Source organism: Neovison vison, chromosome 4 (assembly GCF_020171115.1).
Source record: "Neovison vison isolate M4711 chromosome 4, ASM_NN_V1, whole genome shotgun sequence".
In the NCBI taxonomy this organism is placed as follows: Eukaryota; Metazoa; Chordata; class Mammalia; order Carnivora; family Mustelidae; genus Neogale; species Neogale vison.
Genome location: NC_058094.1, coordinates 179,522,619 through 179,549,853, shown reverse-complemented (window position 1 = coordinate 179,549,853; position 27,235 = coordinate 179,522,619). Strand labels below are relative to the sequence as shown.

Below are 27,235 nucleotides of genomic sequence, written 5' to 3'. Positions count from 1 at the left end.
TAGTGTCTATTTCCCTGGGGTCATTGTTGCCATTTTAGTATTTTATTCTCTCATCTCTCATTCATCTATTCTTCTTTGGGCAGAATGACAAGATGGAAAAACTCACCTCAAAAAAAGAGAACAAGAGGCAGTACTAATTGCCAGGGACCTAATCAGTATGGATATAAGTAAGATGTCAGAACTAAAGTTCAGAAGAATGATTATAAAGATACTAGCTGGGCTTTTAAAAAAAAGCATAGATGACACTAGAAAGTCCCCTTCTGGAGAAATATAATCCAATCAAGTTGAAATCAAAAAGCCTATTAATGAGATACAATCAAAAACAGAGGCTCTAACTGCTAAAATAAATGAGACAAAAGAGAATTAGTGATATAGAAGACAAAATTATGAAGAATAAAGACATTAAGAAAAAGAGAGATGAACAACTACTGGAACATGAGGGGAGAATTCGATAGCTAAGCGATACCATAAAGCAAAACAGTATTAGAATACTTGGGATCCCAAAAGAAGAGGAAGGGGCAGAAGGTATAGTAGAGCAAATTATAGCAGAGAACTTCCCTTATCTGGGGAATGAATCAGGTATTCAAGTCCAGAAGGCACAGAGAACCTCCCCTCAAAATCGATAAAAATAGGTCAACACCTCAACATATAATAGTGAAGCTTGCAAATCTCAGAGACAAAGACAAAATCCTAAAAGCACTGTGGGACAAGAGGTCCATAACCTACCAGGCCAGAAACATTGCACTGGTATCAGACCTATCCACAGAGACCTGGCAGGCCAGAAAGGACTGGCATAATATATTCAAGGTACTAAATGAGAGAAATATGCAGCCAAAAATACTTTATCCAGCAAGGCTGTCGTTCAAAATAGAAGGAGACATAAAAAACTTCCAAGACAAACAGACACTAAAAGAATTTTGTGATCACTAAACCAGCCATGCAAGAAATATTAAAGGGGATCCTTTAAGCAAAGAGAGTGCCCAAAAATAACATAAACTGGGAAGAACAGAGGCAATATAAAGTAACAATCACTTTACAGGTAATGCAATGGCACTAAATTCATACCTTTCAATAGTTACTCTGACTATAAATGGGTTAAATACCCCAATCAAAAGACACAGGGTATCAGATTGGACAAAAAAGCAAGACTCATCAATATGCTCTCTGCAAAAGACTCATTTTAGACCCAAAGACACCTCCAGATTGAAAGTAAGCAGGTGGAAAACCATTTATCATGTTAATGGACATCAAAAGAAACTTCAGGTGGCAAAACTTACAGACAAATTAGACTGTAAACCAAAGACTGTAATAAAAGATGAGGAAGGATACTATAGCATAATTAAAGGATCTACCCAACAAGAAGTTTTAACAATTTTTATAATTTATGCCGCTAACATGGGAGAAGCCAATTATATAAATTAATTACTAAAATTCAATAAACACATTGATAATAAAATAATAGTAGGGGACGTTAACACCCCACTCACTACAATGGACAGATTATCTATAGAAGATCAACAAGAAAACAAGGGCTTTGAATGACACACTGGGCCAGATGGACTTCACAGATATATACAAAGCATTCCATCCTAAAGCAACAGAATACACATTCTTCTCAAGTGCATATGGAACAGTCTCCAGAAAAGATCACATCCTGGGTCACATATCAGGTCTGAACTGATACCAAAAGACTGGGATCTTCCCCTGCATATTTAGGATATAGCAAAGGCAGTCCTAAGAGGGAAGTATATAGCAATACAAGCTTTTCTCAAGAAACAAGAAATACAACCTAACCTTACACCTAAAGGAGCTGTTGAAAGAACAGCAAATAAAGCCCAAACCCAGCAGGAAAAGAGAATTCATAAAGATTAGAGCAGAAATCAATGAAGCAGAAACCAAAAGAACAGTAGAACAAATCAACAAAACTATGAGCTAGTTTTTTGAAAGAATTAGATCGATAAAGAAAAGAGAAAGGACCCAAATAAATAAAATCATGAATCAAAGAGGAGAGATCACAACCAACACCAAATAAATACAAATAATTTTAAGAACATATTATGAGCAACTATATGACAACAAATTAGGCAATCTGGAAGAAATGGATGCATTCCTAGAGACACATAAACTACCAAAACCGAAATAGGAAGAAAGAGAAAATCTAAACAGACCCATAAACAGCAAGGAAATTGAAGCAGTAGTCAAAAATATTTGACAAACAAGAGTCCAGGGCCGAATGGCTTCCCAGGGGAATTCTACCAAACATTTAAAGAATGAATACCTATTCTTCTGAAGCGGTTTCAAAAAACAGAAATGGAAGGAAGACTTCCAAACTCTTTCTATGAAGCCAGCCCAGTCCAAGACCCCACCCAGAAGAAGAATTACAGACCAATATCCCTGATGAACATGAATACAAAAATTCTCACCAAGATACTAGCCAGTAAGGATCCAACAGTACATTACATTAAAAGGATTATTCACCATGAGTGAGTGGGATTTATTCCTGGGCTGCCAGGGTAGTTCAATATCCACAAATAAATCAATGTGATACAATATATTAATAAAAGAAAGGACAAGAACCACATGATCCTTTAAATAAATCCAAAAACTATCTGACAAAGTACAGCAACCTTTCTTGATTAAAATGCTTCACAGTGTAGGGATAGAGAGAATATACCTCAATATCATAAAAACCATATATGAAAAGTCCACAGCAAATATCATTTTCAGTGGGGAAAACTCAAGGCTTTTCCCCTAAGGTCAGGAACACGGCAGGGCTGTCCACTATCACCACTGCTATTCAACATAAAACTAGAAGTCCTAGCCCCAGCAATCAGACAACAAAAAGAAATAAAAGGCATCTGAATCGGCACCAAAGAAGTCAAATTCTCACTCTTCGCAGATGACATGATACTCTATGTGGAAAACCCAAAAGACTCCAACCCAAAATTGCTAAAACTCAGACAGAAATTAAGTAAAGTGGCAGGATATAAAATCAATGCACAGGGGCGCCTGGGTGGCTCCATGGGTTAAAGCCTCTGCCTTCGGCTCAGGTCATGATCTCAGGGTCCTGTGATTGAGGCCCACATTGGGCTCTCTGCTCAGCAGGGAGCCTGCTTCCCCCTTTCTCTCTGCCTGCCTCTCTGCCTAATTGTGATCTCTGTCTATCAAATAAATAAGTAAAATCTTTTTAAAAAATAATAAAATAAAATAAAATAAATGCACAGAAATCAGTCGTATTTCTACACACTAACAATGAGACACAAGAAAGAGAAATTAGGGAGTCGATCCCATTTACAACTGCCCCCAAAACTCTAAGATACCTAGGAATAAGAGGCAAAGGATCTGTACTCAGAAAACTATAGACCACTCAAGAAACTGAGGAAGACACAAAGAAACAGGAAAACATTCCATCCTAATAGATTGAAAAAACAAATATTGTTAAGTGTCTATGCTACCTAGAACAATTTATACATTCAATGCAATCCCTATCAAAATACCATCAACTTTTTTCACAGAGCTGGAACAAATAATCCTAAAATTATGGAACCAGAAAAGACCCTGAATAGCCAAAGGAATGTTGAAAAAGAAAACCAAAGCTGGTTTACAAACCTGGACTTCAAGCTGTAGGACTCTGGGATCATGACCTGAGCCAAAGGCAGATGCTTAACTGACTGAGCCACACAGGCACTACCTAGGTAGCATCTGCCTTTGGCTCAGGTCATGATCCCAGAGTCCTGGAATTGAACCCTGCATGGGGCTCCCAAGCCAGCAGGGAGTCTGCTTCTCCCTTTCCCTCTCCCTCTTCCCCTCCCCAAAACTTGTGCACTCTCTCTCTCTCCCCCTCCCTCCCTCAATAAAATAAAATCTTTAAAAAAAAAAAACAAAGCTTTAATCATCAAGAAAGTATGGCACTGGCACAAAAACAGACACACAGACCAAGGGAACAGAATAGAGAACCCCAAAATGGACTCTCAACTCTATAGTCAACTAACCTTTGACAAAGCAGGAAAGAATATCCAATGGAAAAAAGTCTCTTCAACAAATGGTGTTGGAAAATTGGACAGCCACTTGCAGAAGAATGCAACTGGACCATTTCCTTACACCACACACAAATAAAGACTCAAAAATGGATGAAAGACTCTAAATGTGACACAGGAATCCATCAAAATCCTAGAGGAGAACACAGCCAGCAAGCTCTATGACCTCAGCTGCAGCAACTTCTTAATAGACATGGGTTCAAAGGCAAGGAAAACAACGGCAAAAATGAACTATTAGGGTTCATTATCAAGATAAAAATTATTATCAAGATAAAAAGCTTTTTCACAGCAAAGGAAACAGTTGATAAAACCAAGACAACTGGGGCACCTGGGTGGCTAGTGGGTTGGGCCTCTGCCTTCGGCTCGGGTCATGATCTCAGGGTCCTGGGATCGAGTCCCACATCAGGCTCTCTGCTCAGCGGGGAGCCTGTGCTTTCCCCCTTTCTCTCTCTCTGCCTGTCTCTCTGCCTACTTGTGATCTCTGTCTGTCAAATACATAAATAAAATCTTAAAAAAAAAACAAAAACCTGACAGAATGAGAGAAGATATTTGCAAATATCCTATCAGAAAAAGACTAGTAGCCAAAAATCTACAAAGAACTTACCAACTCAATACCCAAAGAACAAACAAATCAAGAAATGGGCTGAAGACATGAACAGACATTTCTCCAAAGATATACAAATGGCCAACAGACAGATGAGAAAATGCTCAACATTACTCAGCATCAGGGAAATACAAATCGAAACTGCAAGGAGATACCACCTCACACCAGTCAGAATGGGTAAAATTAACAAATCAGGACATGACAGATGTTGGCGAGGATGCAGAAAGGGGAACCCTCCTACACTGTTAGTGGGAATGCAGGCTGGTGCAGCTACTTTGGAAAACAGTATGGAGGTTCCTCAAAAAGCTGAAAACAGAGCCACCCTACAATCCAGCAATTACAGTACTAGGGATTTAGCCCAAAGATACAAATGTAGTGATTTGAAGGGGCACGTGCACCCCAATGTTTATAGCAGCAATGTCCACAATAGCCAAACTATGAAAAGAGCCCAGATGTCCACTGACAGATGAATGAATAAAGAAGATCAATCACACACACATTGGAATATTAGTCAGCCATCAAAAAATGAAATTTTGCCATTTGCAATAACATGGATGGAACTAGAGGGTATTATGCTAAGTGAAATAAGTCAGAGAAAGATAATTCTCATATGATCTCACTCAAATGTGAAATTTAAGAAACAAAACAAAGGATCATAGGGGAAGGGAGGGAAAAATAAAACAAGACAAAAATCAGAGAGGGAGACAAACCATAAGAGAATCTTAATCAAAGGAAACAAACTGAGGGTTGCTGTGGGGGAGACAGGTGAGGGGATGGGTAACCAGGAGATGGGCATTAAGGAAGGCACATCAGAACATGATCATTACCTTGAGTCATGAATGTTACATCTCTTAGATATCATACATACTAGAGTAAAGAAATAAACTTTTAAAATTGGGGGGAAAATAAAGTGCCCACTGAGGTCCTAGCACATATATGAAAGAAATCCATACCCAGGGACATCATTTTGAAAAACTTCAGAACAGTACTATGGGACAAAGGTCTCACAAACTTCAAAAAAATACATCACATAAAAAGAACGAAGAATCAGAACAGAATTAGAGTCTCAAAAAGAACACTGGAAGCCAAGGAAGGGGAAAAAAGAAACAAGCCTTTAAAAATCCAAGGGAAAACTATTTCCAAACTAGGATTCTATACTCAGTCAAATTTTCAATTAAGCATGAGGGTAGGGATAAAAAGATTTTTCCAGATATGCAAGGAATCAATACTTTGACCTCCCTTATACTTTTTGAGGAAACTACAAGGATCTGTTCCCCTAAAACGTGGGAGTCACCAATAAAGAGGAAGCCACAGGAGTCTAAGGAATAGGAGATCCATAACGAGAGAGAAGTAGAGGGAGTTCCAGGATGATTGTGGAGTAAGATCTCAAATAATTCATCACCACAAGCCTAGAGAAGAAATAGTCCAAATCCAGAGCAGATCAGAAGGCTCTAGGAAAGATTTCAAGATAAAGAACATGATAAAATAGCTAATGTGTCTAAATATACTGGGAGGAGACTTAAACTTAACTGTGGGGAGTTAGGGTAGAAAACTAGGCAGAGAAACAAAAATCAGTACTTACAATTCTAGAGGGGAAAATAAAGTTTTACATGAAAAGGAAAAGTAATAATGTACTAAAAGGCTCAGTAATGAATACCACTGACACAGTCCTAACAATGCAAACACTGAATATTGTCCTAACAAAATTATATCAGGAAAATGGCAGGACTAGAAGGACATGTGTGTGTGAAAGCAGTCCGGGGTGAGTGGGATGCAATTTTGGGTAAAAAAGAAAGCTGAACCCTCACTCTGCACAGTGGGAAGTTAACAGATAACTCTTATTATTGAAAAATCAAGAAAAAACTCACAGAGTATGTTATTTAGAGACATGGAGGTAATCGCCAAGTAAATCAGATTAAATAATTTTCTATGGCTGGCTCTAAGAAAGGGAAATTTAGGGACTGTTGGGGCTGGGAAGAACTGCCCTTTTTTCTTACGAGACTCATAACACATTTTGATTCTTTAAATACATACATGTATAACTAAAAAAAAAAAAAAAAAAAAACCTGAAATAGAGAAAATGCCCACACACTCATACACAAAGTGTTCTATCTCTCCTTTCTCTTTTTTTTCCCTAAATCCTGAAGACAAGAGAGAACATGGCATGCATATAGAACTTAAAACACAGCAGGAAGGGTTGGTTAAGCAAGCATCTGCCATCGGCTCAGGGTCCAGGCTGGGATCAAACCCGGTGTCAGGGTCCCTGCTCAGTGGGGAGTCTGCTTCTCCCTCTCCCTTTACCCCTCCCCTGCTCATATACTCTCTCTCTCTCAAATAAATAAAATCTAAAAAACAAAACAAAACAAAAACCCATAGCAGGAACCCATGATGTGAAAGGGAGAATGGCAATAAATAAACAATATTGGAGATACAGGCAAATGTTGATTCTTAGGAATTGACAGATGTTATATAATTGAGTCTATATTGGCATAATCGGATAAATGTAAATATTATAATGCTCCTATAATTGTGTATAAAAAGGTCATTTGTTTAGATACACATATGGAAGTATCTAGATACACATATGGAAGTATCTAGCAGTGAAATGTCAAAATTTCTACAATTTAACTGGTCTTCAAAAATTAGACAAAACAGAATTTTTAACATGTTAATAACTGTTAAATCTAGGCAACAGATATATAGGTATCGTATTGTTTCTATTTTTCAGTACATTTAAAATTTTTCATAATAAAAAGTCTAGAAAAATTTGCTTTGGAAAGACCTATGCATGAAGTAATGAGTTGGATTTCCTTCCATAACTACGTTGAAATGGGGATAGGTTGAAGGGGAGAAAACCAGGAAGAATCTACGGTTATCTTACCATATCCTGCCATAGAAGCGCCATTCTCAACATCCGAGTTCTTATTTTCCTCTGCTAGAGCTTTAACATATCTTTTGCTTAAGTCTAGTATTTGTTCACGTAACTTGACACTGCTTTGATGTCTTGGTTGTTGAAAAGTATAGTGCAGTAACATCAATCCCCAAATGAGTCCAAATACGAGCAACAGTAAACTCAATTTCTGGGACATGGTTTTCCTTGAGATTGTAAAAACCATTTCTGATAAAAGCAAACACACTCAACTGAAGAGTGGTGATCAGCTATAAGCTGCCAAACAACCAAGACTTCTGAAAGAAAAAAGAAAAAAAAAATCTCCTCCTCTAATATTGTATATTCTTCATCTTCAGCAAGGTTGCCTCCAACTCTCAATTCTGTAAAATTGAGAAGAGAAAAGGGGATTAGTCTTAACCTATACCAGTAACAGACTAGATAATGACAAACTTAAGAGATTCTATAAATCGTTGTGATTTGACACTGTATCATCTTCTTTGACAACTTTCAGTTTCATTTATATTGCTCTTCAAAATTTTAAAACAGACATAAATGTCAATAAACTGAAATGCCACCATGGTCACAAAATTCTTTGAATGACTTCTTGTCATTCAAACTCTTACAGACATTAGCATTCTGTTCAATAAACTAAAACTATGGACATATAATGAGATTCATAGGAGACTATTCAAATATAGGTTTCCAAACTAAATGTCTAAAACCTATTCCTCCTCCTCTTCCTTTAAAAAAAAATATTTTTAAAGGCAGATGCCAATGTGAAAGTGAGAAATTCAGGAAAGGTGGGATGCCTAGGTGGCTCAGTCAGTGAAGCATCTGCCTATGGCTCATTTCATGATCCTGGGGTCCTGGGATCAACTCCCACATTGGCTCCCTTTTCCATAGGGAGTGTGTTTCTCCCCCTCCCTCTACTGCTTCCCCAGCTTGTGTTCTCTCACTCTCTCCCAGTCAAATAAAAAATTAAAAAAACAAATCTTGGGGGAAAATGAGGAAAGGTGAAATAGACTGGAAAACAAAAAATGCCTAAGGAAAAAAAAAATCCCACAATTCAATAGGTGTGACAATATTTGAAAATGTCACTAGAAAATATTCTAACGGCAACAAGATCATCTTAAGCATCCAACCTGAGATGAAAAAGAAGTTACAATCTCTTAAGCTTATACTTCTAAATTTATGCCAGGCATAATGAGAAGTGCTAAAAGAGTTTAGGAAGTTTTCTTGTATTTCCAAATCTGTAATTCTAAATTTTAAATGGTACAGGAATGTACTTTTATAATTTAAGGGAAAACTGTGTAAGGAAAAAAAGGTTTTACCTCAATTAAAAAAAAATAAAAGATAAAGGTGATGAAAATCATGGAATCTAAAAAGACCTAGAGAGCAATAATGTATATGAATCACCAAAGTGTCCAACAAAGAAAACTTTTCATTTACGGTGGAATAAAATTCTTCACATGGAAATATATCTAGAGTCAAAAAGTGTATTTCACAGTTTAATGAAAATAATCCTTAAGAACTTTTTAACTTCCAGCAGTATGGGCAAATAAAACATACTGATTTTAATCTGCTTAATAGGGTATAATCACATAGCCAAATAAAATCAAGTTTGAGGATAAGACTAGAAATGAATACAGTAAAGGTTAACTCTGAAGAGCATTTAAACACTTTCAACAGATGTTTACTGAGCCAGCATATATGCTAGGCAGTATGGGAACTATGGTTATACCCTAAAAGTTTGCTTTCTAGCACATTCTTTTTTTAAATAATAAAAAAAAGAGTATCTTTATTTAAAATAAAGATATTTAAGATAAAGATATCTTTATTTAATAAAAAATAAAGAGTATCTTTTATTATCCTACATAAAAAATCAAAATACAAAATTTTGTACTCAAAACTCCTCTAGACGTGTGTGTGTTGAGATATGTGTAAGCAGGGGATCATCTACCCTGGCAATTCACCTGTCCACTTCAGAAAACTCCCACTCTTTCATCTTCCTACCCAGCCCCCAAGTCCCTGATACACCACTAATAAATTCTGGGCCTCTGAGGTTTGAAGAACACCCACCTACTCTAGTTGCAATGTACCCATCATGCCAAACCTAACTACAAGCATGACTACCCGACTAAGTGGCCATTTTCATTATTATAGCAAAGTAATAACTGCATTAAAAGTTAAGAATTAACTCCTTTTCAAGTTTTCTTCTACTTCTGCTTATTTAGTTACCATACAAAGAATATTCAGATATTATGAAAACTCTACTATTAAAATCAATACTGGGGCGCCTGGGTGGCTCAGTGGGTTAAGCCGCTGCCTTTGGCTCAGGTCATGATCTCAGGGTCCTGGGATCGAGGCCCGCATCGGGCTCTCTGCTCAGCAGGGAGCCTGCTTCCTCCTCTCTCTCTGCCTGCCTCTCTGCCTGCTTGTGATCTCTCTCTGTCAAATAAATAAATAAAATCTTTAAAAAAAAAAAAAATCAATACTGGATTACTAAACTTAACAAAGACAAGTAAATGTAACCTAATATTTTTTCTATAGATCTTACATTTGAGTTCAGTAAGTGGAAGTTCTGAAGCCCAAGAAAATTTTAAAAGAATTTCTTTACACACATATATTAAACATACTTTTTCTTTAGGGATCTTTTTTTACTGGCTTCTGTCTTTTCAAGTCTGACCAGTGTGCTCCATGACCTGACCCAGCACCCAGTATAAGGACTGACCGTGTATCTGTCCTGAAGCAGTCACAACAGGCTTCTAAAGTGGGCATGACAACAAAACCAGAAAAGTGACATCACTGGAGAATTAAGAACACAGACTTCCTAGGTGTTTTGGAAAACAAAGGTTAAAATGATGGCCTGGAAGTTTTTAGATCACTATACATATCCAAAGCCAAAACCAGAGGCAAAGACAGCACTTCCATGAAATAACAGCCTTATGACAATCACTTCGTACCAGATTGTGCTGTAAACTCCTTAAATGAATTAATTCACTACATCTTCACAACTCCCACATTAATAATGTTCTCACTTCACAGGTGGAAAAAACTGAGGCAGAGAGAAGTTAAATAATTTGTCCAAGGTTATACCTATAGATAGCAGTAGAGAAAGGATTCAAAGCTCAGTCTCTGAACCCATGCCCCTCTTCTACAGAAATGGCAGTAAAATAGTTAACAGCAGAAACTGCAGCCATGAACAATTACTGAGTTCTTATGGTATGAAGAAAACACTTCACAATGGCTATTTCATTCATTTTTTGCAATAACCTCAAAAGAAAGATGTTGTTGTTATTCTCACGTTAAAATGATAATATTAAAGCTTAGAGAGGTGGTTAACTTCCCTAAGATTTTTTCACCTAGGCCACAGACCTCACTTGCCTGAACTACAGTAAGAGCTACAAACCCAAAAGTTCAGAATCTGTATCTCCATTCAGGGTCTGTCCTTTCATTTAAAAAAAGGTTCTTAGGGTGCCTGGGTGGCTCAGTGGGTTGAGCCGCTGCCTTCGGCTCAGGTCATGATCTCAGGGTCCTGGGATCGAGTCCCGCATCGGGCTCTCTGCTCAGCAGGGAGCCTGCTTCCCTCTCTCTCTCTCTCTGCCTGCCTCTCCATCTACTTGTGATTTCTCTCTGTCAAATAAATAAATAAAGTCTTTTTAAAAAAAAAAAAAAAAAGGTTCTTAAACCCAGTCCTACTAGAACTGATAGGTTTTACAGAACTCCACCAAAGTGACAAATCCCAAGACTGTAATGGCATTAGACAGAGAACAGGAGACCCAGGGAGGGAGGGAGGGTTGAGAGTCAAAATAGGAGTCTAATCTCTAACAGGTAAAGTCCCTCCAACTAGATACAAGCTTAACCATGAACTTGGCTTAAAGAGTGAGTAGCAGTACCAACATTAGACACTGAGAGAAAACACACCGATAGTAGGGCAGAAACTTGGCTTAGGAGGATATGCCCCCAAAGTAATAAATCCCAAGATACAAGAAAGCCTACTTTAAACTAGTGTTTCTCGGTGTGGGGGGGCCCAAAGATAAATAAAGAGCCCCTTATTGCTCTATACTGACTGTATACTAGTTGACTATTAAATTCAGAAAACAGGCTTACAGGAAAGAAAGGTCTTCAGAGGGGTGCCTGGGTGGCTTAGTCGGTTAAGTGTCTGCCTTCCACTCAGGTCATGATCCCAGGGTCCTGGGATCAAGCCCACACTGGGCTCCCTGATCAGCTTTGAGCCTTTTTCTCCCTCTCCCTCTGCCACTCCCCCTGTTTATGTGCTCTCATGCTAGCGCGCGCGCACGCTCTTTCTCTCTCTCTCTCAAATAAAATCTAAAAAAAAAAACAAAAAAAGCAGGGGGTGCCTGGGTGGCTCAGTCAGTTAAGCATCTGCCTTCAGCTCAGTTCATGACCCCAGGGTCCTGGGATTAAGCCCCGCATCGGGCTCCCTGCTCAGCAAGACCCTTCTCTCTCTCCCTCTGACTGCAGCTCAGACTACTTGTGTACTGTCTCTCTCTCTGTTAAATAAATAAAATCTTTAAAAAAAGAAAAGTCTTTGTAGTCTTGACTCTTCATGGAATGTGTCTGGCTCACTACTGCCCTCAACTAAATTAAAGCAGCCTACCTCAGAGAGAAGTCAGGAAGTGTTATAGTGACTACTATAATAAAACACTCATGTTTTAGAACTTGCTTGTGTTTGTTACACATTTTTCTATAGTGATAAGAAGTTAAAAAAAATTTAAGATTTATTTATGTTTTTAAAGATATATTTATTTATTATTTGTTTCTTAAGATTTATTTATGTACACACACACACACACACACACATAGCGATGGCGGACGGGCAGAGGAAAAGAATTCTCAAGCAGTCTTCCAACTGAACATGGAGCTTGACCTGGGGCTGATCTCAAGACCCTAAGATTGTGACTAGAGCTGAAATCAAGAGTTTAACCAAGTGAACCTCCCAGGAACCCAAAGAAGTTAAACATTTAACATGAAAAGGGTGTCTTTGAGGGGCACCTGGGTGGTTCTGTGGGTTAAAGCCTCTGCCTTCAGCTCAGATCATGATCCCAGGGTCCTGGGATTGAGCCCTACATCGGGTTCTCTGCTCTGCAGAGAGCCTGTTTCCTCCTCTCTCTCTCTGCCTACTTGTGATCTCTGTCTGTCAAATAAATAAATAAAATCTTAAAAGAAGAAAAGAAAAGAAAAGGGTGTCTTTGAGAATAGCAAAGAAGTGAGAAGCTGGGAACCATTATTCCACTCTTCACTAGGGAACTATAAAAGGACACCAAGAAATAAAGTGAGTGTAAGAGCTACTAAAAAGAAAAGACACCCTAGAGCCTTCTTCAAGTTAAAAAGATGGCCTAGAGCCAGCTAATATCTGACACAGGGCTGAACAGTTCAAAGGCCCATGAGGGTTCTCTGATGCAACCCAAGAAAGCCTGAAAACTATTCTACAGGGTTCATTTCCACATGTAATTCCAAGCAAGCCCAGTGGAGGTGACTAAGATTCCCAAAAGGATACAACTATGCCTTTGGTCTCTTCTCAGAATGCTTCACATTAAAATTACCTCAAGAGTTTTCTAAATATCCCCATGCCAGGTCATATCCCAAACCAATTAAATTAGAATGTCTAGGCAGAAGGAGCCAGGCATCCATTTTGGTTTGGTTGGGTTGGGTATGGTTTGTTTGGTTTTTAAGAGTCCTAGGTTTAGGGGCACCTGGGTGGCTCAGTCAGTTAAGCGTCTGCTTTCAGCACAGGTCATAATATCAGTGTCCTGAGATCACCCTATGTTGGACTCTCTGCTCAGTGGGAAGCTTGCTTCTCCCTCTCCCCCTGCAGCTCTCTTATGCTCTCTCGTGCTCTCTTTCTCTTTCTCAAGTAAATAAGTATCTTAAAAAAAAAGAAGAAGAAAAAGAAGAACCCTAGGTTATTTCAATGTGCAGCAAAGAATGGGAACCACTCTCCAAATCTCAAATCTCTTCATAAAGCAGCAATGGGGAGGAAAAAACAGGTATCTTTGCTGTAACCTAAGTCACTCCTGCCAAGGTAAGCTAAGCCCTATATTTACAAGTCAGAGGGGGAGACAGAATGAAGAGAAAACAATTTCTACCAGTACCATTTTAGTCCCTGTGATCAATATGAATATACTGTTCTGTTCCCTGAAAGATTTTTTTGTGATGCCATATAGAAAGAAAAAAGCAGACAAGAAGATTTTAATTGTTTAGCAACTAAAGGTAATTTATTTTAGTACTTTTTTAAAGATTTTATTTATTTATTTGACAGAGAGAGATCACAAGTAGGCAGAGAGGCAGGCAGAGAGAGAGGGGAGGAAGCAGGCTCCCCGCTGAGCAGAGAGCCTGATGCAGGGCTCAATCCCAGAACCCTGAGATCATGAGCTGAGCCGAAGGCAGAGGCTCATCCCAGAGCCACCCAGATGCCCCTATTTTAGTACTTCTAAGCAGTAATTATTCTTAGACTCAATCTTTAGGAAAGAAAAAGAAAAAAAGGAAGGGTTTAATAATGTGGCCTTCCTGTGTAATGTTCAAAGCGGCAAGTGACATAGGAACTTGCACTCTGAACCTCCCCATTTTTTTTCTTTAGGTTTCAAGTACTAGTCCATCTCCTGGAAGGCCACCTAGGTCATGAGGGAAATGACAATTACATCTAAAAGGCCTACATTGTCACTAAGCGTTTATGGCTACAATCAAGCACAGTATTTATTAGAGTCCTTTTTTGACCAAAAGAGTGTACAATCTGAACACTTTTTCATCCCAACTTCTAGGCCACCATATCAATTGTCTACTAATGACTAAAAAGTCAAACTTCATATTTGACCCAAGTAGTTTTTAAAAAGCAAAAACAAGGGATGCCTGGGTGGCTCAGTCAGTTAAGTGCCTGCCTTCCGCTCAGGTCCTGATCCCAGGGCCCTGGGACTGAGCCCGACATCAGACTCCCTGCTCAGCGGGAAGTCTGCTTCTCCCTTCCCCAATACCCCAGCTCATGCTTCCTCTCTCACTTGCTTTCTAATAAATAAAAGCTCTTAAAAATAAAGAGACAAAAACAAAATCGTCATCACCTTCATCATCATTATTTTGACCTAAGACAGACTTATAAATATCTTTCGGATTCCCAGGGGAAAGTTCCTGGGTACCTGCAGAGAATACAAAAGGAATTAGAGTATATATGCTCAAAAGCAGAAGTGAAGGAGAGGAGGCACATGTAAAACGAAGTTGTCACAAATTATCTAAATAAATAAATAAATAATAAAATAAAATGAAGTTGTCTGTAGAGCACTAGATCTCAAAAGGCAAAGGAGTGTGGTCCAAGTATCATCATCTCCAACTGGATTCCTGCAGCTGTTTCTCAAGTGGTTTCCCAGATTCCTCTTCAACCCCACTTCAAGCCACTGTCCTCAAAGCAGCCAAAATGTTCTTCTAAAAACAAGTCACAATTTGAATAGTAAAAATTCCAATGGTTCTCAAAAGAGATACGTAAATGAACAATACACACAAGAAAAGACGCTCAAATCACTAATCATTAGGGAAATGCAAATTAAACCACAATGAGATACCACTTCATACCCATTATTAGCATGATAGGAAGGGCATCAGAGTGTACCACCCCAAAGTACAAGCATGCCACTTCTGTATAAGGATTAGTTGGAACTGAAGATGACTAAGAAACAGCAGATGCAGGAAGTGTTTCCTGCCTTGCTCTCCCCCTTTCTACCTAAAAGGCAGACAAGAATTTCCCATCAGAAAGGTGACAACATTCTCATCATGGGAGACAGGGAGTTGATGTTGAGACAAATCTGTACAAATACAACTTGAACAACCCTTATCTTCCATTAGTTTCTCCCATATATTACCTTCTCACAACCAACTGCTTCTAGAAACTAAAACTCCTTTTCCTTTGTCTTGTCAGATCTTCACATTTATAGTTCTGTGTCTAAATGATATACAAGCTCTCAGGCCTACTTGCTTCTTTGGTTTTCATTCATTTCTGTAAAGCCCCTCATCTGCATATGAAATAACCCTTTTTCTCCTGTTAATCTGGCTTTTGTCAATTTAATTTGCAGAGCCCCAGGTACTGAACCTAAGAAGATAGGGAGAATAAAAAAGATGTTTCTTCCCCTATAACATTTATCAAAAAAAAAACAAAACTAAACAAAAAAACAAGTGTTGGTAGATGTGGAGGCATTGAAACTCTTGTGTACTGCTGATAGGAATGAAAAATGGTGCAACCACTGTGGAAACCAACAGTACATCAGTTCTTCAAAAAATTAAACACATAATTACCGTATGATCCAGTAATTCCACTTCTGGGTATAATCACTAAAAAACTGAAAGCAGGTACTCAGAGATACTTGTGCACCAATGTTCATTGCAGCATAATTCAACAATAGACAAAAAGTAGAAATAACCCATGTCCAAAAAAATGAACAGATAAACAAAATGTAGTATATACATACTGAAAAGGGTTTTCTCCCTCCCTTTCCCCCTCCTTCCCCCTTCTCTTTGCTTAGCCAACACCCCCTTCTCCCACTCCCTTAAACATTCCTCCCATGTTGTAAAAAGTGATAAGATACTACAAGGAATGTTGAAAGGTCAGTCTACATGCAAATAAGGGATTGTAGTCTGACCAATGCCGATGGTCAGTCTACATGCTAATAAGGGATTGTAGTCTGGCCAATGCCGATGGTCAGTCTACATGCTAATGAAGGATTGAAATCTAGCCAATACTGTCTGTTTCCTTTTGTTAACGACCAATGAAAGTAACTTCCCACTATGTAAATGAAGGATGCTGAGCGAACCAATCAGGGGTATTCCCGCGCGCCAAGTATGCCTTTACATTCAAACCAGCCAATGAAAACTTTGTAACCATGCTTCCGCTTCTGTACGTATGCTTTCGCTTCCCCAAACCCCATAAAAAGGCCCTGAACTAAGGGCTGGTGCGCGAGTCCTCCTAAGACTTGACCGCCCGCAGGTACCTGTGTCTACTCAATAAACCTCGTGCTGTTTGCATCTGACCAGTGGACTCGGCTCGGTTTTTGGGTCCGGGGGTCTCCTCCTGAGAAGGGGTCCATTCCGGGGTGCTTGGAGCCCCGGGGGGATCTTTCAATACCATGGAATATTATTCAGGTTTAAATGGGAATAAAATTCTGATACAAGTTACAAGCTACTGAACCTTAAAGATATCATACTAAGAGGCGCCTGGCTGGGTCAGTCAGTGAAGTATGACCCTTAATCTCAGGGTCATGTGTTCAAGACCTATGCTGGGCATGGAGCCTACTTTAAAAAGGTACATATATCATACTAAGTTAATAAACCAGACACGAAAAGACAAATATTGTAGGATTTCACTTAATATAGGTACTTAGACCAGTCAGATACATTGAGACAGAAAGTAGAATAGTAGTTACCAGGGGCTGGGGCTGGGGCTGGGGCTGAGGAGAGAAGAATGGAGAGTTATGGTTTAAAGTTTAGGGTACAGAGTTTTACTCTGGGACAATGAAAAAGTTCTGAAGATATATAATGGTGATGGCTGCACAACAATGTGAACATTTTTAATGTCACTGAACTGCACACTTAAATATGGTTCAAATGGTACATTTTATGTATTTTTTAACCACACACAAAGTTGTAGTACATCACTCCCCTGCTTAAAAACCCTTCAACAGTTTCCCACTGTACTTAAAATAAAATTAAAACTCTTTACCTCAAGCCACAAGGCCCTACAAAATCTGACTTCTCCCCTTCTCTCTTTTGTCCTAATCTCACACCACTTCTATTTACTCACTGTGCTACAGTCCCTCCAGGCAAGATCAACCAAATGCTTTCTGACCTCAGGCTCTATATACAACTGCTATTCACCCCCACTGCAATGTTCTCCCCACTGCTTGCTCCTTTTCATTTTTTAGTATTATTTATCTCAAATGTTGCCTCTTCAAAAAGTAGCACTCCCACTCCTGCCCCATCTCCAGACCCACATATTCCATATGAAATTACATATTCTATCTTTATAACCTTGAGCAAGTTACCTTATCTCCCTAGACCCTGATGTCCTCATTTATACTGGTAAAGATAAATGACACCTCATACTACTCAATATACACTAACTTTTATTATTAGTGTCAGGCACTAATGTAGCAATGCCAGTAATTCTTGATAATCTGAGTAATCTGAGTTAATTCAGGAGTTTTTGTTTTACTAGACCCAAATAAAACTCCTGTGATTAGCTCTTATGGTCCTCCATAATCCAGTCCCCAAAGGCAAATCTATTTCCCATTAGTGACAAAAATATCTCCCCCAATCAAGCCAGTCTTCTCACTGTCTCATACAATAATTATAATAGCACCTTACATTTACATCCATTTTTATTTATGAAGCATGTTTCCTTACATCCTCTCATTCACTTAGTTAAAAGCTACTGGAGAGGCCACAGGCTTGAACAAATTTCTACTCAGAATTTGTGGAGAGCATGAAATACTTCATTGGTACTAGTTACTGATTACTAATTACTGAAGAATTACCCAGTCCTAAAAGATGATACAATGGCACTGTTGATGAGAAAACTTCACCTTCCAAATAGCCTACAATGAGACTAGAGTATCTGTTTAAACACTAACTTAGCCAGAAGGATTTCAAAACCTCATCACCTTACCCCAGACCATGCTGATCTTCTCTCACAACACATTACTTTATATCAGCTGATTTCACACATCACATCTTCTCATCCAGTTATGAACCTTGTCCCCACAATCCCATGTGCCTAAGGGCAAGAGTAACTGACCCTACACTGCTACCACAACTCCCATTAAACCCCACTGACAATCAGTAGATACCTATGGTTTACTTTAAGCACATCCTTGAGTCTAACCCCATCTTCTCCCAAGCAGCAATGACTTCCCTACAGTGTTGGGGGGGGTAGGGGGACAAAAGGGCAGAGGAGATGCAAGTTTCAAGATAAAATTAAAGTACCTTCAATTATCCATTTTGTGGCTAGATGAATCTGAGAAGAAATCTACTACAATCCCCTGACATTTCATATGAAATAAAACCCAGGGTATCTTGCCTAAAATGAGACAGTTAATGGCAAAAACTATATTGATCTAGAAGACAGGTCCTGATTCTCTATTTAGGTTTTTCTCTATACCATACTACTTTCTTTACAGCCACTAGAAAGGTTACGTTTGTAAAATACTAAATGAACTGCAACATTAAATGAAGCTTATTCTCTTTTGCTTTAAAAGAACATAACCCGAGGGCACCTGGGTAGTTCAGTCAATTACTTGTCTGCCTGCAACTCAGGTCATCTGCCTGCAGCTCAGGTCATGATCTTGGGGTCCTGGGATCCAGCCATCTCCACCCCCACCTCCCTCACCCTGTTCAGCAGGGAGTCCGCTTCCCCCCCCCTCCCTCTGCCCCTTCCCCTAGTCTGTGTCCGCAAGCTCTCTCAAGCGCACGCTCTCTCTCTCTCTCTCTCAAATAAATAAATAAAATCTTAAAAAAAAAACAAGGGGCACCTGGGTGGCTCAGTGGGTTAAGGCCTCTGCCTTGACTCAGGTCATGATCCCAGGACCCTGGGACGGAGCCCCACATTGGGCTCTCTGCTCAGCAGGGAGCCTGCTTCCTCCTCTCTCTCTGCCAGCCTCTCTGCCTAGTTGTGATCTCTGTCTGTCCAATAAATAAATAAAATCTTTAAAAAAACAAAAAAAGAACATAGAGAACAGTAATGGCAGTTTAGAGCAATGATCCTAAAATTCCAAAAATATATGCTTAGACTATTCATTAAATTATCAAGTCAGCACTTTAAAGTTTCAATACACTTTATTCCCATAAATCAAACTATTACAAAGTTACTACAAAAAGGATTTAAGAAATCTTAGAGCTTAGCTTTTTTTTACATAAGTAAAAAACAACAGAAAAAAATATGAAGTAAAGCACAGATAAATACAAGATCTTCTGGATGGAGACACCTTCACAATGTCCAGCAGACACTGATAAGAAAACGTATTTCTAGAAAAAAGAATTTGGGGGTGGGGGAGGACTACATAAAGACTTAGGCTCAACAATCTATTATACGAAGTTTCATTTAAAGCATGAAAGATCTTGGTTTATTCATTCATTTGCTCACTTACTCATTCACAATATTTATTGCAGTACCTACTATGCACCAGAACTGGAGATGTGAAAGGTGAAACAAGACAGGATTCTTCTTGTGGAGATTATGTCTTAGTTGGAGACAATAAACAAGCAAGCGCAGAAACAAGTTAATATCAGCTTGTCATAAACTACTACGGAGAAAATAAACAAACAGGGTGATGTGAGGATATCTGAGGACTCTACGTGAAGTATCAGATCAAGGAAGGCCCTCTAGGAAGGTCTGATCTGAAAAACAAGAGGAAGTAAAGTCTGGTTCCAATTTCCTTCCAACCAAAACCTTTAGAATTCTTTTCTGACCAAAATCTTGGGAGCAGGCAGTAAAATCTTTATTCCTAGTCTCCTCAGTACAAACAAATGAGAATGGGAGGAATCCCAATCCCCAGCATGGAATGGCCTGGTTTGGAGAAATCATTCAAAGTAAACAGAAGGAAACCCACAAGCATAGAAATTTTTGTTTTCCCTTTTCTTAGAAAAATGGTAGTTCTACTTTTCGGTAACATATGGGAAGAGTAATAATCTGGTATAGTGACTTTGCACAGAAAAATAAGTAAATACATTCCTATTAGCATTTTCTAACATGAGGGGGGCAGTGTAGTTAAAGATGGGGTATGGAATAAAATCTAGGTAACATTTTGCCAACACGTTAACTTAAAATTGCTATAAAGCAATTTTTTTTTTTAAAGTAGGTTCCACAGTGAAGCCCAAAGCTGGACTTGAACACATAACCCTGGGATCAAGACCTGAGCTGATACACTACAATCCAGTAATTGCACTACTGGGTATTTACCCCAAAGATACAAATATAGTGATCCAAAGGGGCACGTGCACCCCAATGTTTTTAGCAGCAATGTCCCCAATAGCCAAACTGTGGAGAGAGCCTAGATGTCCATGGACAGGTGAATGGATAAAGACAATGTGGTATAGGGTGCCTGGGTGGTTCAGTCATTAAGCGTCTACCTTGGGCTCAGGTCATGATCTCAGGTCCTAGGGTTAAGCCCAGCATTGGGCTCTCTGATCAACAGGAAGCCTGTTTCTCCCTCTCCCATTCCCCCTGCTTGTGTTCCTTCTCTCGCTATATGACTCCCTGTCAAATAAATAAATAAAATCTTAAAAAAAAAAAAAAAGATGTGGTATATAAATACAATAGAATATTATGCAGCCATCAAAAATGAAATCTTGCTAACTGCAATAATATGGATGCAACTAGAGGGTATTATGCTAAGCGAAATAAGTCAGAGAAAGACAATTATCATATGATCGTACTGATTTGAGGAACTTGAGAAACAAGGCAGAGGATCAGAGGGGAAGAGAGGAAGAAATGAAACAAGATGAAATCAGAGAGGGAGAAAAACCATAACTTCTTAATTTCGGGAAACAGAGAGAGGGCTGCTGGAGTGGAAGGTCGTGGGAAGATGGGGTGGCTACGTGATGGACACTGGGGAGGTTATGTGTTGTGGTGAGGGCTGTGTATTATGTAAAACTGATGAATCACAGACCTCTACCTCTGAAACAAATAATACATTATCTGTTAATTTTTTAAAAAATACCTGAGCTGATATCAAGAGGCAGATGCTTAATGAACTGAGCCACCCAGATGCTGGTTACTAAGCATTTTAAATAGAAATTTTCAAACTCTAAAAGATTCCTTGTTAAAGGACAAAAAGGTATAAACAGAAAAAAGGGGGGAAACTTTTTTCTTAGTTTTCACATTTATTAAAGCCCTTAAAGTCTCCATTCCAATAACCTCCAAAGATCTGTTCAAAGTTCTTTTATGCCTCTTCCCAAATACCAAACATGCAAACAACTAGATATTTAAGCAATTTTTCAGTGGTTTCTCCCTAGCCAGGGACCTAAAGACAAATATATTAGTTAACATTATTACTACAGTCAAGACAGAGGATCACCCTCATTTTTTTTTCTCTTTTAAGATCTTTATTTATTAAACCAGATTTTTTTTTTTTTTTAAGATTCTATCCATTTATTTGACAGAGAGAGATCACAAGTAGGCATAGAGGCAGTCAGAGAGAGAAAGAGGAGGAAGCAGGCTCCCTGCCGAGCAGAGAGCCCGATACGGGACTCGATCCCAGAACCCTGAGATCAAGGCTGAAGGCAGCGGCTTAACCCACTGAGCCACCCAGGTGCCCCAAGATCTTTATTTATTTATTTGACTAAGAGAGAGTGAGCACAACCAGGGGGAACAGCAGGCAGAGGGAGAAGGAGAAGCAGGCTCCTCGCTTGGCAGGGAGCCTGATGTGGGGCTCAAACCCAGGACGCTGGGATCATGACCCAAGGTGAAGGCAGACATTTAACAACTGAGCTACCCAGACACCCCATCACCCTCATTTTAAAGAAAAGGAAAGTGAAGCACAAAGAGGATTAATGACTATCCATCAGCAAACAAATGGGAGGAAATTAGGCATCCAAATTCTCAGCACAGGACTCTCCTGTTTTTCAAAAGCGGGGAACAAAAATCAACTTAACAGTTTGCAAATAGCACTTTTTTTTTTTTTTAAAGATTTTATTTATTTATTTGACAGAGAGAGATCACAAGTAGGCAGAGAGGCAGGCAGAGAGAGAGAGAGAGGAGGAAGCAGGCTCCCTGCCGAGCAGAAAGCCCAATGCGGGACTCGATCCCAGGACCCTGAGATCATGACCTGAGCCGAAGGCAGCGGCTTAACCCACTGAGCCACCCAAGCGCCCGCAAATGGCACTTTTTAAAAATACAAGATAAAATAGAAACTATCAAAGTAGAGAGTACCACTACAGATCTTGCTTTATGTCAGTTTTCTTTCAGTTAGATACCTACATTTTTTTCTTACACAGACACACACATGCACACACATACGTGTGTATCTATGAAGTCTTGATATAAAAAGATCTCTTACTATGGGTGCAGTCAAAATTTTAAAAACACTATTTCACACACTGCCTGTCTTGAAATACTTGTATTGTTTATGGAAACACTGCAATAACAACATTAAAAACATTAATAGATGGTAATCCTACCTAAAAAAAAAACTCCTCTTCAAATCCCATTTTTGCATTTATTCAGTGCTCTGCTTTTTGTGCTTTAGAACTATAGTTAAATTAACTATAATAACAATGGCAGCAACTAGCAAGGAGAGAAGCTCTCACTAAGCCAAAGGTGCTACAAGAATCAGTGCCTATTAGTCTCCCAAGGAATTTACAATTAGAAAAGCAGAAATACTTCACAAAAAGACACAGTATGTTCACCAGAGCACAGAGGTTCAGACAGTTCTCTTCAAAAAAGGCTCAGAAATAAGTCCTCCACAGACTTGACCTCGGAATGTAATTTCAGGGGGAAAGGCCCATTCTTAGAATACTTTTTCTACACAATATTGCCCAAGGCTAATACATAGGAAAAAATTAACAGAAAACACAGCCTTCCACTCCTAATTAGGTCTAAAATTTTAAATGTGAACTGCTTTGAAAGAAGCTACACTAAAATTCCAGCTAAGATACAGACACATGTCTCAAGATAGCGGATCATTTTTAGATGGCATATTTGGGAGAAAAGAGAGAAGATAATAGCTCTGAAGAGTACAAAGATTAAAAAAAAAATGGGTAAAGTAATTCAAGGTTAAGAATAGAAATGTTAGGACAAAGGGAAACTACTCAACCATTATGACACAGTAACAGTTTAATCTAAAATATATTAGGCTGGGGCGCCTGGGTGGCTCAGTCAGTTAAGCGTCTGCCTTGACTCAGGTCATGATCCGAGGGTCCTGGGATCGAGCCCATTGTTGGGCTGCCTGTTAAGCAGGGAACCCGCTTCTCCCTCTCCCCCACCCATGCTCATTCATGCGTTTGCGCTCTGCCAAATAAATAAATAAATATTTTTAAAAATAAGCAAAATAAAATAAATTAGGTTGTACCACATATTTTAGTCACCTACCCAAAGCCTCACCCAAACATGTTTTGTAACAAATGAGCCCACAACCCCCTTCACAACTAACTAGACTAGCACTGGGCACCTTTGCCTGAGGCCTTGGGAAAAAAAAGAGCACCTAAGAACACCAGGTTGTTGGGAAAAGGAACAAAAAGGGAAAGAATTCACAAAAAGAAACAATGAAGTTTGGATTAGGGGATTGACAAAGTAGATTTACAAAGAAATAGGCACAACAGGTAAACAGATGCTATAAGTAAAATAAAAGAGATCCGCAGTAGAGAAAAAAAGAAATAAGCATGTCAAAAATGTAGAAAAAAACACGTGCAGTTCATGAAAGAGGAATGCTTGTTTGTGGCAGCTTTCTAGTTCCTACATGTACATCCCCTTCCTCGAGGTGGGGAATAATTAAAAAAAAAAACCCAAGACACAAATAAATGACTAAAAGGGCTTGTATCAATTTGTTACATGTTAAAAAAAGGACATCTAAAACCCTTTATCATTGAAAGTTTGAACTAGAAGAGTCCTTGGAATCAGACCAATTCACTATGTTAGGCAAGAGGAAAATGAGGACCACAAAGGAACATAAGGTTATATAGATAGTGACAGAGCTAGGACAAAAACCAAGGTCTTCTATTTCCGTAGTCCATTACTCTCCATCTGTACTGCACAAACACCAATATAGAAACTTTTTTTTTTCAAAATGAGTATTTTTGTCACATATTTTTATGAAAATCATATTTTAAAAATTCTTTATATGCATAGGTCATCTCCTACAGCTTAAATGTTTTCCCCTTATTTACTTCCTTGCTAGTATCCTTATGAAATACATTCGCCAGATTTTCTCCTTTTCTTCCTAATTTTTTTTTTAAGATTTTATTTATTTATTTGACAGACAGAAATCACAAGTAGCAGAGAGGCAGGCAGAGAGAGGGGGGAAGCAGGCTCCCCGCTGAGCAGAAAGCCTGATGCGGGCTTGATCCCAGGACCCTGAGATCATGACCTGAGCTGAAGACAGAGGCTTTAGCCCACTGAGCCACCCAGGCGCCCCCCTAAATTTTTTTTAATGCATCAGTCACTGAAGACATAACATAGAAAATTCATCAGGCCCTACTGGTTTTTCTCCCAGTACATTCAAAACCAGCGTTACTCAAAACGTATTACTTCACATATTACACAACAGTGTTTGAACCCAAAGTAGTACAGAACAGGCATTTTCAATGAAAAAAAATCAACATAAGACCATAAGGATTTCTCATCACCATTGTCAGTAAATATCAGGAGAGAACAGTGCAAGAACCAAAACTATAGAGAAACTAATGTGAAATGTTTCAAATCACTCCTTATAAATTGTATTGCATTCATTCAACTTGTTCTGGATCAAAACTACCACTGGCAAACGGAAATCCCAAATGAGTAAAATTACTAACCAGTAAGAAAGTGTAGAGAGTGGTGGAAAAAGTTGACATAAGGTAAAGATGGCGAAGCCCCACGTCAGGACTGCAGAACACCTAGGTGCTTACTCTGCCAAAACAAACACTTAAGCTCCTCTAAAGAGTCTCCCAAAGGACACAGCTTTGGGGGGGGGGGGCGGTGAATAAGTCCTTGTATCTCCAGAGCTGATCCACAGAAAAGCAGAGTCATCAATTTCCTAAGAACATTCTCAGCCATCTTCAAACAGTGGAAATTAAGAAGACAGCATACTTTAAAGGAATTCCTTCCTTAGGTTTAAGGTGAACGAGGTATTAAGTAAAGAACACTTTACTAATCATTAAACAAAGAAAAGCACAAAACTCGTAAATCCAGAGGCCACTTCAGTATAACTAATAAAAGAATCATATTCAAAGGATTTTTTCATCAAAGGAATTAATGACGTTGTAAGCACATTATTTTTTTTTATTCTAACAACTTAAAGATGCGTACTGTTATCTCCATTTGATGAGAAAACTCAGGCTTAGAACCTTTAATTAACCAAGGTCATAAGGCCAAGCTGTGCCTCGATCAGGATGGGAACCGAGGCTGCCTAAGCCACTCTTAGTACCGCTTTCGAGAGTGTAAGTCACAGTCGACAGAGCAGTTTAAGTTCATCCTTACCAATCACCCAGGAGCTGAGTTTGAACAGGGGGTAAAAAAGAGGCATTTGACTTTCTCCCTCAAAGTAGAACAGAGCTGAGCTGTCAAAAGCAGAAAAAGAAGTGAGTGCGGCTGCCGCGCGGGCGCTCCTCCATCCCTGCACCAGGTCGGTCGCTCCCCCGCGCTCGTGGCCACGGGACCGAGCCCGCCCCGCTCGGATCAAGCAGCCGAGACTCGCTCGGTTCTCCGCCCGGGGCCCTCGGGGCCACGGCTGTCAGACCCAGAGGGGCAGGGACAAAGAGCCTCCTCGGCCGCGGGCTACCGGCAGCTCCCGAGCCGGTTTTCCGCGGACACCTGGGGGCAGCGGCCCGGGTGGGGCGAGGGGCACGAGCGGGAAACGGTGGAGGAAGGGCGGCCGCCGGGCCTGAGGGGAATACCGGAGAGGCGCGGGGCGGGCGGGCGGAGTCGCCTCCACCCCCCGCTTTCCTCTCGCCCCCTCCCCATTACCTTGCCTGTGGGCTTCTTGTCACTGTCGCCGCCGCCAACGGGCTCCCGAGCTGGCGCGGCGCAGCGAAAGTCGATTAGCAGGCGTCAGTTGCGTCCTGCGCTTGCGAAGCAGCCTCCAGGTGGGGATGGAGAAAGGCCAAGATTGAGAATCACCGACGAGGTGGTTCCCAGCTCGTGGAGATTCTACTCTTCTCGTCCCTCGCAGTCCGCTTCCGCTCCGCCTCCCGGCCGGTCCCAACCCTTCCCCCACTTCGGAGACCAGCCGATCGCGGTCCGCGGCATTATGGGGGATGTAGTCCGGGGATGCGGAAGAGGCGGCACGTGCTTCTGGCCCGGCTGATCCTACTCCAGGGGCAGGGCGACGCCGTTGCGTAGCAACCAGAAGAAGCTGCAGGCATCTCCAGGATTGGAAAATTAGTTTACGGGAGGCAGACGCTCTGTCTTTTAACTCCCTGCAGTAGCTGAAAGGAGAGCGTAGGCGTCTTACTCCTGACCCTCCAGCAGGCGACTAACAATTTCAAGGCTGTGACCTGGAGGCAAAAGGACGTAATAGTGATTAAAAGTGTGCTGCAGACAAGAATGTACGTTATTGCCCCTGAATGCCCTTAGTCCTTGGCATAAGGCAAGAAAAATAAAAGGAATTACGAAAATAAGGAGAAACAAATTGTTATTTTTCACAGAGGATGTCATTATGTGGCAAATCCAAAAGAATCTACAGATAAATTGTTACAATTAATAGGAGTTAAACGGGTTAATTTTAAAGTCGCATTAAAAAAAAAAAAACGTATTTCGGGACCCCTGGGTGGCTCAGTTGGTTAAGCAGCTGCCTTCAGCTCAGGTCATGATCCCAGGGTCCTGGGATCGAGTCCCACATCGGGCTCCTTGCTTGGCAGGGAGCCTGCTTCTCCCTTCGCCTCTGCCTGCCACTCTGTCTGCTTGTGCTCGCTCTAGCTCCTCTCTCTCTGACAAAAAAATAAATAAAATCTTTTAAAAAAAAAGTATTTCTATACTCCAAAAAGGAAAAGATAACTAATATTTTAAGATACCACTTA

General features: G+C 39.9%; 1 protein-coding gene across 1 annotated transcript in view; it reads right to left on the bottom strand.

The window, feature by feature from the left end:
* The window catches only part of CCDC126 (coiled-coil domain containing 126), a 50,354-nt gene extending 23,943 nt beyond the window's left edge, over positions 1-26,411 (bottom strand). Inside the window, exons 1-2 of the mRNA XM_044246221.1 lie at positions 26,184-26,411; positions 7,523-7,911 (exon numbers count right to left, since the gene is read on the bottom strand). Coding sequence (XP_044102156.1) covers positions 7,523-7,757 — 235 coding nt within the window. The 5' untranslated portion in view covers positions 7,758-7,911; positions 26,184-26,411. The remainder of the gene's footprint in view (positions 1-7,522; positions 7,912-26,183) is intronic.
* Positions 26,412-27,235: the final 824 nt, after the last annotated feature.